The sequence below is a fragment of the Anguilla rostrata genome, chromosome 5, assembly GCF_018555375.3.
Source record: "Anguilla rostrata isolate EN2019 chromosome 5, ASM1855537v3, whole genome shotgun sequence".
In the NCBI taxonomy this organism is placed as follows: domain Eukaryota; kingdom Metazoa; phylum Chordata; class Actinopteri; order Anguilliformes; family Anguillidae; genus Anguilla; species Anguilla rostrata.
Window position 1 is genome coordinate 17,625,211 of NC_057937.1, and position 12,548 is coordinate 17,637,758.

The 12,548-nt window shown below is 47.7% G+C and overlaps 1 protein-coding gene across 1 annotated transcript in view; it reads left to right on the top strand.

Annotated features, from left to right (window-relative positions):
- The window catches only part of sf3b3 (splicing factor 3b, subunit 3), a 32,320-nt gene extending 20,349 nt beyond the window's left edge, over positions 1–11,971 (top strand). The window contains exons 18-27 of the mRNA XM_064335467.1: positions 34–188; positions 1,012–1,186; positions 1,943–2,148; positions 2,371–2,524; positions 3,738–3,863; positions 7,244–7,456; positions 8,527–8,625; positions 9,657–9,800; positions 10,397–10,501; positions 11,097–11,971. Of these exons, the coding sequence (XP_064191537.1) occupies positions 34–188; positions 1,012–1,186; positions 1,943–2,148; positions 2,371–2,524; positions 3,738–3,863; positions 7,244–7,456; positions 8,527–8,625; positions 9,657–9,800; positions 10,397–10,501; positions 11,097–11,237 (1,518 nt within the window). The 3' untranslated portion in view covers positions 11,238–11,971. The remainder of the gene's footprint in view (positions 1–33; positions 189–1,011; positions 1,187–1,942; positions 2,149–2,370; positions 2,525–3,737; positions 3,864–7,243; positions 7,457–8,526; positions 8,626–9,656; positions 9,801–10,396; positions 10,502–11,096) is intronic.
- The last annotated feature ends 577 nt before the right edge of the window (positions 11,972–12,548 follow it).

The window sequence follows — 12,548 nt, forward strand, 5'->3', positions numbered from 1 at the left end:
CTAGTGACTGTTGACCTCCATTTTGTTTCTCAGGTCCTGGCCATGTCCAGCCGGTCCTGGCTGAGCTACTCGTACCAGTCCCGCTTCCACCTGACGCCGCTGTCCTACGAGACGCTGGAGTACGCCTCGGGCTTCGCCTCTGAGCAGTGCCCCGAGGGCATCGTGGCCATCTCCACCAACACCCTGAGGTGAGCTCCGCCCCCCCGGGACACGCCCGCACGCAACGGGGACACGCCCAATCTATCCCAGGTCTGCCCACGTGCTTTGCGGGCACCCCATGTGGTCTTGGCCCCGGCCCCGGCCACGTGCTCTGACACACCCATATACCCCCTCAACGCGCCCACACGCATCACAGACACACACTCAAACCCACACACTGACTCACTCGCACATATCACAGACGCTCTTGTCTTTGCTCTTCCGAATTGGCTCAGGAGGTTGTAGCTGAGAGCACACAATTAAATTAATCATTGCGAATACCTTATAATTAAAAAATAATTCCCTGTAAAGTATATTTAACAATGAAGAAATGAGCATGTGATCTTGGACTGTGACTTTGGCTCTGTGTTCTAAAGTCAACATTCTGGGGATATGTTGGTTAATGTTTAGCCTGCCAGCTTTGCAGTTACTGTGGTAATTTTCTTGAACGTGTCGGTGTGTAATCCTAAAAATGAATGCCTAAGCAAATGTTTTTGTTGATACCATTTGAGAGGTTTGTTCCTGGCTACCATAGTCATTCTAATGAGCTCTTTCTTCCTTTCTCTTCCTCTCCCCCATCTCTCTGCCCTTCTCCTCTCTCTTCCTCTCCCCCATCTCTCTGACCCTCCCCTCTCTCTTCCTCTCCTCAATCTCTCTGCCCTTCCCCTATCGCTTCTTCTCCTCCATCTCTCTGCCCTTCTCCTCTCTCTTCCTCTCCCCCATCTCTCTGACCTTCTCCTCTCTCTTCCTCTCCCCCATCTCTCTGACCTTCCCCTCTCCTCGTTCCTCGCCGCTCTCTTCTCTTCCCCTCAGGATTTTGGCTCTGGAGAAACTGGGCGCGGTCTTCAACCAGGTGGCCTTCCCCCTGCAGTACACGCCCCGCAAGTTTGTGATCCACAGCGAGACCAACAACCTCGTCCTGATCGAGACAGACCACAACGCCTACACCGAGGCCACCAAAGCCCAGCGCAAGCAGCAGATGGCCGAGGTGAGCCCAGCCCACCAGCAGGGGGCGCCCTTTCTTGCTCTTTACAGCTGGGTACGGTGAAGCTGAAACGGAAGGGCTAGGGCTCAGTAATGGGCCAGGTTCAACTCTGTGATTTGACACCACCTTTGTACCCTTGAGCTAGGGACTCTCCACCTTATAGCTGTACTTGAAGGACAGTTGGGATCCTCAGAAAAGAGCTGCTGAGTTCATCTGAAATGCAGTGAAAGTACAGTAGAGAACAGAAAGAGGCCTGGTCTGAAGTCATGAGTGTTTTCATATCTGTTTTCCCATCTGATTTTCACTGGAGTGGATAACCACCTACAAACAAACACACACACTGTGGTTGCAGCACAGTCTCACAGCTGCGTTACTGGCTTGGACCGTTACAGCATTTTCTTGGCTGTTGTTGGAGAGGAGTGATGACCTCATAATCCTATGGAATGACATTCAGGGATCACATCATCTGCTGCAGGAGGAGCCAGTGCCTCATTTTGCACAGAGCCAGATCGCCACTCCCGTTGCTGATTTAGTATTCGGTTTCAAATTGGAGCTGGTTAGCGGTTACCGTTTCAGCAGCTCAGTGTATGTAGGCCATGTGTTGGTTTATTTTAATTGTGCCCATTCCTATATCAGTTTCGTTTGGGTTTTGGGTCGGGTACGTTGATCCTGGGTCAGGTTCGCTGATCCTGGGTCAGGTATGCTGATCAAAGGCGATTTGGCAAGGCTTCCCCCGTTACTCACTGTTGCCACCTGCAGGAAATGGTGGAGGCGGCGGGGGAAGACGAGAGGGAGCTTGCTGCGGAAATGGCCGCCGCCTTCCTGAACGAGAACCTTCCGGAAGCCATCTTCGGAGCGCCCAAGGCGGGGTCGGGCCAGTGGGCCTCTCTGGTGCGGCTCTTCAACCCCATTCAGGGCACCACCTTGGACCAGGTCCAACTGGAGCAGAATGAGGCTGCGTTCAGGTAACTCAGGAGGGGAGGGGGTACTTTTATTAAAATTACTTTGCTATTTATACTGGTAAAAGGTAAATGCCTAACTATTGAAAGGAATACATAAATGAATGTCATAATAGCATTTGTGTTATTTGCATTCAGAGCCTTCAGTGCAGGCCTGAACATTTGCAACAAATTGATTGTCACCATAGAGACGTAGTAAGTGTGTAAGTAATTTACCTGTGTCTGCAGTGTGGCTGTGTGTCGGTTCGCCGGTGGTGAAGATTGGTACGTCCTGGTGGGCGTGGCCAGGGACCTGATTCTGAACCCGCGTTCAGTGGGAGGCGGCTTCATCTACACCTATCGTCTGGTTGGGGGCGGGGACAAGCTGGAGTTTGTACATAAGGTAAGCGACAAGGAAACTGACCAGTCCGCAGAGGGCAATGTGGATTTGCGTCCCCTCCTTTCCAACAAGCGCTCAAATGGTTCAGTCATGGTAACCTGACTCCAGAAACTTCCCGGTTGTTCTGTGCGGAATAATTGATGAGTTTAGGGCAACGCCAATGCGCAAGTTTCGACAAGAAAGATAAGGTCACTGACTGTTCCATCGACAACAAATTCCATTACATTTCTTATAAATGATGAATGTGTATTACGCAATAGCTCTTCGTGCATGGAGGGTGACAACAGCATGCAGGCTTTGAAATGTGAAAGAAGTGTCACTGCCAGGTTTTTTTTTCCCCCATAAGTTATACCAACTGTGATGCTTTTTTGTGTCTCTGTTTCTATCATGGAGGTCATAAAAGTGCAGGACGAACATCTGGGACACAGGCATTGCCTTCCCTTTCTACTTATCTACCTGACTTGTTTTATTTTTTGTTTTCCTGGTGAATCCTTTTTTCCTCTGGGTCGGATTCACATAGCTCCCTACTCCCTGGATTGTTCCTTAGCCTTTTTAAAATATTTTTTTTAAATCAAACTTGGCACTTAAATGTAGTTCTTCGGAAAATATGACCGGCTTGGAATCGAATCAGTTTGTAAATGAGTACTCAACATCTTTTGCAAGCTCACCGCACGCTGAGTAATTTAGGCTGGTCTCATCATGAATCAGTGCCCGAATCTTACCCTTTTGCTTGAGCCGTTTAATTTCTTCCATTTGGCATGGGCCCTTATCGAGAGTGACAACAGTCCTCAGGATTTGTGTGCAGTCGTTCTTATCTCTCTTCTTTTGTAATTCCGAAGCTGTGGGAGATTTTGATTTGCTATAGATAATTTCAGAAGGAAGCAATTGTTGAGAACAAAGCCGTGCTTTGTATTCCAGTTTTCCTTTTGGCCTGGTTTTTTTTTAATTTTTTTTTTAACAAAAGTGCTTGAACTACAGCACAGAGCTTTGTTAGAAGAGCTTAACAGAGTGAGATCTGACTGGTTATTCATTTTTTTTCTGTCATCATGCTTAATCCTTTTTTTCTTTTCCGCCATACAAATGAATTTTAAAATAATCACCCTTTAATAAAAAATTTTTGAAAAGTGAAGCCAGTTGTAGCAGACTAAACAGTGGGCATGTGTTGTGCAAACATTGCTTGCTCGACTGATTGATTGACGGGATGCTCTGTTTGCAGACTCCGGTAGAGGACGTCCCATTGGCCATTGCCCCATTCCAGGGGCGTGTCCTGGTGGGCGTGGGAAAACTGCTGCGCATCTACGACCTGGGCAAGAAGAAGCTGCTCCGGAAGTGTGAGAACAAGGTACTGCAGGAGACCCTGCTGTGGAGTGTGGGCTGCTGGTGGAGACACTGAAGTGATTGCTCTGCATAGTGTCCTGGCGTTGTGTATGGAGTAGACCCATGATCTTCAATCCTGGTCCTGGAAAGCCACAGAGTCTGCTGGTTTTTGTTTTCGCCTAAAGATAAGCAACTGATTAGGACTCGAGAAACCAGGTGACCGGAGTTACCTGTGTAAACAGCTGCCTTCACAGATCCGTTGCTGTGCTTCTGAAGTTCTGAGTAACAACAAAAGCCAGACCTGGGTCTGCAGGACCAGGATTGAGAACTTCTGGAGTAGACTGACAAAGAATAGATTACCTTGTGCAGTGTGTTAAATGTCTCCAATCACAATATATGGTGTAAATATTACTGCATATATTACAATATACGGTATAAATCTTACTATGTCCTGGTAAGACTGGTGTTACGAGGAGGTCCTGGTAAAGCTGGTGTTACAATAAGGTCCTGGTAAAGCTGGTGTTACAATAAGGTCCTGGTCAGGCTGGTGTTATTATGAGGTCCTGGTCAGGCTGGTGTTACAATAAGGTCCTGGTCAGGCTGGTGTTACAATAAGGTCCTGGTCAGGCTGGTGTTACACTTAAGGTCCTGGTCAGGCTGGTGTTACAATAAGGTCCTGGTCAGGCTGGTGTTACAATAAGGTCCTGCTAAAGCTGGTATTACAATAAGGTCATGCTAAAGCTGGTGTTACACCTAGGTCCTGGTTAGGTTGGTGTTACAATAAGGTCCTGGTCAGGTTGGTTTTACGGTTTTACGAGGAGGTCTTGGTCAGGCTGGTGTTACAATAAGGTCCTGGTAAAGCTGGTGTTATTATGAGGTCCTGGTCAGGCTGGTGTTATTATGAGGTCCTGGTCAGGCTGGTGTTATTATGAGGTCCTGGTCAGGCTGGTGTTATTATGAGGTCCTGGTCAGGCTGGTGTTATTATGAGGTCCTGGTAAAGCTGGTGTTATTATGAGGTCCTGGTAAGGCTGGTGTTATTATGAGGTCCTGGTAAAGCTGGTGTTATTATGAGGTCTTGGTAAGGCTGGTGTTATTATGAGGTCCTGGTAAGGCTGGTGTTATTATGAGGTCCTGGTAAGGCTGGTGTTATGAGTAGGATCTGTCCGCTGTCCCACCTGCATGGGTATCGCTCTGTAGCAGTGGACACTGCAGGCCCCGTATCGGTCTATAGAGTAAGGCTGGTGCTACGGGAGGAGGTAACTGTGGCCTCACCTGTGTTGGTTTTAACCCGTGTGGGGGAGACTACGCAGGAAGCGAAAGGAACACGCTTACAGGGCGGCCAAGTTTTGAGTTCCTGAAAGCCGAGACCCTTCCTCCTCCTGCTGCTTGTTTCTGGGCTCTTTACTGGAGGAGGAGGAGGAGGAGGGAAAAATAGGTATGAAGGTATGCGTGTGCCAGAGTGGAGAATGACGTTTCTACAGCAACGGCCGGCTCAGCCCTCCTCCCGAAGGCCATTTGCTCGCAGCGCAATGTTGATGATTTATTTAGCGACGCGGCTTTGGTTTCCTCGAGGTTTGCAGCATGTGCACAAATAGCTCTCAACCTTTACTGATTTTTACCCTCCAAAGGTAATGCACAAGACGGTTGCCTGGAGTATTTACAGTAAATCCTGCGACAGGGATTAACTTTACATTTACTGAACAAACAGCTCAACCCAGAAAGTCGGTCAGACCAATCCGCACTCGAGTCACCAGCTGGGAAGAGCTTTGTGGCCGGTTGACGTTTATCTATGTATTCTTTTTTGTGTGTGTGTCTGTGTTCTGCAGATATTTGTTTCGAGCAGAAAGTCATTAGTAGCCTTGAGTTTGTTGTTCTGAGTGAGACTTTCACTGAAGCAAGTATTAATAGAGAGTTTCATGTTCCGTTATACACAAAAGGCCTTTAATAACCTGCTTGAGCCTTTTGGCTTTATGTGAGACCCACAGTACTAGCCTAAGAGAAGGTGCTGCCAAAGTTGCTCTTCCAGGAAGTGGTGGGCAGATCCGGTCCGAAACTAATAAGCAAAAATTCCACTAAACTAAAAATGATTCAGAAATTTTGGCAGCTATTCATAGACCTATTGTGGGTTTCCAGATATGAAAAGGGTTCATCACTGGGCCAGGGTTAATTTAGGTTAATTTAGGCCGTATCAGCCAACACTAGTCTGCTGCCGTTCCCCACTGGTTAAAAATGCTGTCCAGCTAACGTTTTGGATTGGTTTGAGTGCTTTTGACCCAGAAACACATTTTGTCATTTATGATATTTTTAGTATTATTGACGGCATGACGATACTTGGTTTTTCAATGGAAATTACCAGAGACATTAACTGAAATATAGTGTAACGGTTGAAAAATAAGCATTAAAAAAAAATGCAGTGATCAATTTTCCTTTTTATTAGGAGCATGAATCCCGAACGGCGTAAAATGTAAAATAACGTTCAAGAACTTGTAAACAAAAAAAAAAAATTTAACTTGCAAATGTTAGGCTACTGTACAAAATATTTGAGTAAAAAAAGAAAAAAAAAAAGGTTTGTAATTGAAATGAAAAAAACGAAGTACGACTGGGCATTTTTTCCCCCCTGTTTGGCACTAGCGTTTGTTTTGGCACACGCCAAAGATTTTGCTGTGCAGGAACGACCCTGCTTGTTTGTTTCCAGTGCAGTTTTGGTTACGAAGCATTAGCATTCATTCATATGGGTGCTTTTATAAAGTTTATGCATTTGCTTCTTGTTTTGTAGAATTTTATTTTCATTTTCAATTATCCATCTTTACATACTAGACAAGACCACACAAAACAAGCACTCATTCATGCACTCATTCATACCCACACTCCCCCACCTCTCCTCCATCCCATTCGTTCCTCATCACACCAACATCACAAAACACACACAGAACAGGGGAGTCCAAATTGGCAGGTTCCTTCCAGGATCATGCCCAGTCCACCTTTTCCTTCCGTGGAGTAGTGACATCTCATTCCCTCACCATAAAACTCCCACAGGCAGGTGGTCCTGTGGAGGTTGTCTCGGTGGAAAGAGAGAGTTCAGTTAGTAAGATCTAAATAATGGCTTCCCTTTTAATTTTATTTTTATTTTTAGTTTTATTTTATTATTATTATTATTTTTTTTTTCCCCATTTCCTTTTTTCCTTTAATTTATCTGAGTTTATGCAATTGTACACAGTTCGTAAGTGTGAGCCAGCTATATTAGAGGCTTTTTTTGCAGGCTCCCTTTCAGAATCTCAGAATGAAAGAATTTTACATTATTGCGAAAATGGCTTGGTTTGTTAATGTGATCGATGTGCGTTTTTTAAATAAGCGAGGTTTTCTTTTCACGCTCGGAGTGACGGACTTGTTGTCGGTGCTTGCAGCATGTGCCGAACCTGGTGACGGGCATCCACACCATTGGGCAGCGCGTCATCGTGTCCGACGTCCAGGAGAGCCTCTTCTGGGTCCGCTACAAGCGCAACGAGAACCAGCTGATCATATTCGCCGACGACACGCACCCCCGCTGGGTCACCACCGCCTGCCTGCTGGACTACGACACCATGGCTTCCGCCGACAAGTTCGGCAACATCAGCATCGTAAGACCTTCTGCCTCTCCCCCCTCTGTTCCACCTCTCCTCTTCCCCTCTCTCCTCTTCCCCTCTCTCCTCTTCCCCTCTCTCCTCTTCTCCTCTCTCCTCTTCTCTCTTCAGGCTCGGAGCTGTTCCTGGCTTTTTCCTGATTATTTCTTTTCCAGACCTGAATACCTGAAACTTTTGTCAGTTACAACGCAAGCGTGCCCAAGTGGCCCCAGAGAAATTAATGGTCTGAAAAAACGTGCTTTTCCTGATCAGTCAGGGGGAAATCGGGGCCCAATCAGGGGCCTTCACATCCGTCTCTTCTCCGCCCTTACTTGCATGCTGCAGTCTGTCGTTCTTTGCTTGCCAGGGCGGGGGTGGGAATCTCGAGCTCAGAAGCGCCTCTGTTCTCTCTGAACAAGACCGAACAGCAGCTGTACCACCCAGTGGCATTCTCCTGCCTGTCCTGGCTGAAGCTCCGTGGGGCTGGGCTTGTGCGAGGGGTTTTGCTGTCATTGGCTCGCCGGGTTGTTATACAGTACAGAAACGCTTGATTGGCTTATACCACAGACTGACAGCACTCCTCCCATTAGGGGATTTATTAGGGGTTCTGCCTGTAAGATTTTCTAGGTTTACTCATTGAAACCTCATCATATTTTTTTGGTTATGCAATGATTAACTGTGCCAAAGTAGTCAGCACTGTGCTGTGAGGTTGCCAGAGCAGGGAAATGGAGTCCTTGGAGGAACTGTGAGAAGTTGTACTCGTTCCATCATTTACGTAACTTGGCCTGCTTCAGTTAATATCCTGCTGTGTAAAAAGCACCATGTGTAAAATGCATGCTGTGTGAGTTGCCTTGGATAAGTGCATGTTCTTAGGGAAAGTACAGCTATTAAAGTGTGGGGTGTCAAAGTATGACCGCAGCGGCAATACAGTGAAACCAAACCGTCAGAAGATCCAATTTGGAGGATTAAGAAGTAGAATCAAAACGCCACACTTGGCTTGCTATCAGACATTGTATGAAAGAATGAGAGTGCTGAGAACTCTGGGATATGTAGTTCACATTATTCACATTATCCCTCCTGCTTCCCAGGTCCGCCTGCCTCCCAACACGAGTGACGATGTAGACGAAGACCCCACAGGGAACAAGGCACTGTGGGACAGGGGGCTACTCAACGGTGCTTCCCAAAAGGTAAGGACCCTGGTGTACCCAGCTGCACCGCTTACATCACAGCAGTCAGAGCTAACGACGCTGTATGAGGAAACCGTGTGCGTCTGTACGCGTCGGCATGCCCGTCCATCAGGTGAAAGATTCTGGTGTCTGGTTCCTGCCATGTTGGTGGTGCACTCCCATAAAAGATCACTGCTTGCCAAGCCGGTATCCAGTTCCCCTGGAGCGAGTGTGCGTCTGTGCGCGCGCACACGCCTGTGGTACTTGTGTGTGTGTGTGTGCGCGCGCGCGCGTGTGTGTGTGTGTGTGTTTTTGTGTGTGTCTGTTTGCGCGTGTGTGTGTGTGTGTGTTTTATGTGTGTGTGTGTGTTTTTTTGTGTGTGTGTGTGTGTGTGTGTTTGCGTGTGTGTGTGTCTGTTTGCGCGTGTGTCTGTGTGTGTTTGCTTGCTTGCGTGTGTGTGTGTCTCTGTTTGCGTGTGTGTGTGTGTCTCTGTTTGCGTGTGTGTGTGTTTGCGTGTGTGCCTTTGGGAGTTGCCCACTTTAGGAATACTTCCCACCGGACTCATCTGTTCCCACAGCCATTAAGTGGGACTGTGGTTAAGAGCCTGAGGAAAAACTACTGACCTTGTCAATGGGAATTTCCCACACTGCATGCCATTGTGTGCGTTTACGGGCCTTCTGGACCATGCCAATTTAACAGGTTCGTTAAAACAAATGGATATTTGTTAATGAACTACATGTACACGTAGAAGTCTACCCACGGGGTGCAGTTTTATTGTATTTTTGTTGTAAGATCCAGGTTAATTGATGTCCCGGGATGGCTTGTTCCTCCCTCGCTTCCTAACGTGGATCTCTCTGGAAGTTCTTCTGCTTTCTGCGAAACATCAGACCACAAACGGCACATCTGTGGCTCGCCACACGTGGAACGGGTGCTTCCCGGGGCCGATGGCAGGAAGCGTGTCGCTCCTCCCCGGGTCAGGTCGGCATCGCTCCCCTCTGTCTGGCCGCCTAACCGTACGCTCCCCGTCCCCCCTCCCCTTCCCTCCCCTCCAGGCGGAGGTGATCATGAACTACCACATCGGCGAGACGGTGCTCTCCCTGCAGAAGACCACGCTGATCCCCGGGGGGTCCGAGTCACTGGTCTACACCACGCTGTCGGGCGGCATCGGCATCCTGGTGCCCTTCACCTCCCACGAGGTACGGCCGAGCGCCGCGTAGCGCCCCGCGGGCTAGCGGGGCGACTGCAGGGTCTCAGACATTTCTGAGACGTGACGTTAATGACTGCAGTAACTGGTTTGTAAAAAAAAAAACCCCAATAATCTGGTAGGAATGTGCAGGTTTAGCAAAGGCTTTAGTGCTTTTTTTAAGTACTAATCTTGTCGTAGCCTTGTTTTCCCCCCTGCTCTTTATCGTTCATTTTCTGTTTCCTAATTGTTTGCTGTGTGCCTAAGTGTCTGCCCTGTCTAAGTTCATTTAGGCTGAGCTGTTGCATCTGGTTTGCCTTCAGTGTGCTGTTCTTTCTCCCTCTTGTTTCTCACAATGTTCTTTTTCAATGAACCGTCTTCCTCCTATCATATTCCCTTTGCCCCCTGTCACCCTCCATCTCTCCCTCTCTCTCTGTCTCCCTCCTTTTCTCCCCTTTTGTCTGTCCCCACCACTTCCTCTCTTTCTCCCCCTCCTCTGCCCCTCTGCGCTGTTTTTATTTGACCTAAACTCACTCTGGCCCCATTGCTCTCTGTTCTGCTCCCACTCCATCCCCCCCTCCCCCTCCCTCTCCTCTCTCGCTCTCTCAGGATCATGACTTCTTCCAGCACTTGGAGATGCACATGCGGTCGGAGTTCCCGCCCCTTTGCGGGAGGGACCACCTCAGTTTCCGCTCCTACTATTTCCCTGTTAAGGTAAGCATGGACACATACAGGTGCACGCCCACACAAACATACGCACAAATGCACACGGACCCTACGGCAAAGACCTGGACCCCTTTCTGTCCTGAAATACCCACATCACTGGACCTTTACTACCTTTACTGTGATTTAGCTTCTTCATTTGTATCGTTTTGTTTAATGGCTAATAAGTGTGTGTGGGAGCTTCGGGGGGAAGCGTAGTTTGGAGCTGTCAGATTGATTTAATTCGAATGGAGGGTTTGGCTCAGATATGCTTCCAGCTGATTGGCTCGTAAAAATGCTTTCATGTGTTCAGCTCAGTCATTTAATAATGTGATAACGGCTTTTAAAAAGCTGTTTGAAAAAAAAAAATTAATTGCCATAATTTTGCCTTAATAAATTTTTCCAAAAATGTAGCTGCATGCAGGTTCTGTCTGACACACATGCTCACACGTGCGCGCACAGAATTGTGTCCGCTGTTGCGCTCATTGCAGGTGATGGACTGGGCCAATTGGCGGTGGTTGTTTGTGTGTGTGTGTGTGTGTGTGTGTGTGTGTGTGTACTTCCCTGCCTGTGCGTGTGTTTACTATATATGTGCCTCCCTGTGCAGAATGTGATTGACGGGGACCTGTGCGAGCAGTTCAACTCCATGGACCCACACAAGCAGAAGGGGGTGTCCGAGGAGCTGGACCGCACGCCCCCCGAGGTTTCCAAGAAACTGGAGGACATTCGCACCCGCTACGCCTTCTAGATCCCCGCGCCGTTTCAGGGCCCGAAAAAGCCTCGGACACAACTTTTTTATTTTTTTTGGAGAGACTGAAATACTCGAGGAATGATAATTGGCATCTTTTTTTTTTTTTCCCCTCACCTTCTTTTTTAGTATTTGTTTGAAAATGCACCAGACAGTGGTCAGCCAATCAGAAATGTGTTTAGTTCTGTGTGTTCAGCTGTGCTCCCCCGGGGGGTTTGTGGGGTGCACACATTGCCTGCTGAGTGCCATTGGGGCAAAAAAAAAAAGACCTTTGACCACAGAGTTAGAGCCACATGAAAAAAAAATTTCCCCCTCTCTGCTTTGTGTTTATACACATTATCTGAGCTGTTTTTTGCTGTCTGGAAAGCTTTTATATATTGTTGCTGATGGGTTTCAAATGCAGGAAGTACAAAGACTTTTTAAGGATAGAGAACCAGACTTGTCTAAATTATATGAAAAAAGAAAGTAGAGCCAGTGTAATTTGCAGCTTTAGGCCGTCGCTGCGGTGATGCAGCGCGGAGGCTAACGGTAGAGCCCCCCGCCGTTTCCCCAGCTCCCTTCTGCCGGCCGCATTTGTTCCACGGCAGAACTCACAAAACCAAACCTCAGCTACGACCATACGGCCACCGAGCTGCGGGAGAAGAGCTGTGCTGATTTGTGTTGACGCTGGAACATTGTTGAGGGGTGGGATGGGGTACCTGTTTTGTAAATAAACCTTTTCTACAGTGTGTGTACTTTGTGCTACTGTGGTGATTGCTTGGGTGAGGATGGAGAGGGGAGTGTTGGGTTTATGCTCTTGTTCAAGTTGCTACTTGAATTTTCTCTGAACTTTCATTTTGTTTTTCTAGACCACATTTTTAGACCATATTTTCTTTAATCCAATCTGCATTGCTGTCAGTGAGGCCCCCTTGGATTTGGAGCAAATTACCTTCCTGTTAGCCTTAATCATTCACTTGATTTGTTGAAGCATTGCCCTCATGGATTGCCTGCTGCTGGGAATCATTGCTGTGAAGGAAGCTATGAAGCTGGTATGAGTCTGGGATGGAATGTAATTATATATCTTCAGGGTCCTGGAATAGTGGAGGAAATGAACTGCACACTGAAGATGGCCCTGGTAAAGCTGCTACAGGCAGAGGGCTGGGTGATTTCCCATGTTTCCTACCAAACTTTTGAGCATCCAAGCAACTCTCAACCAACCAGGTGACTGGAATGTCCCCATATGACATGACAATATGACAGGAAGAGCCAGCCGGAAGCAGATGGTCTGCCACAAATAGGCAACTTTGTCCTGTTTAAGGAAATGCTGTGGTA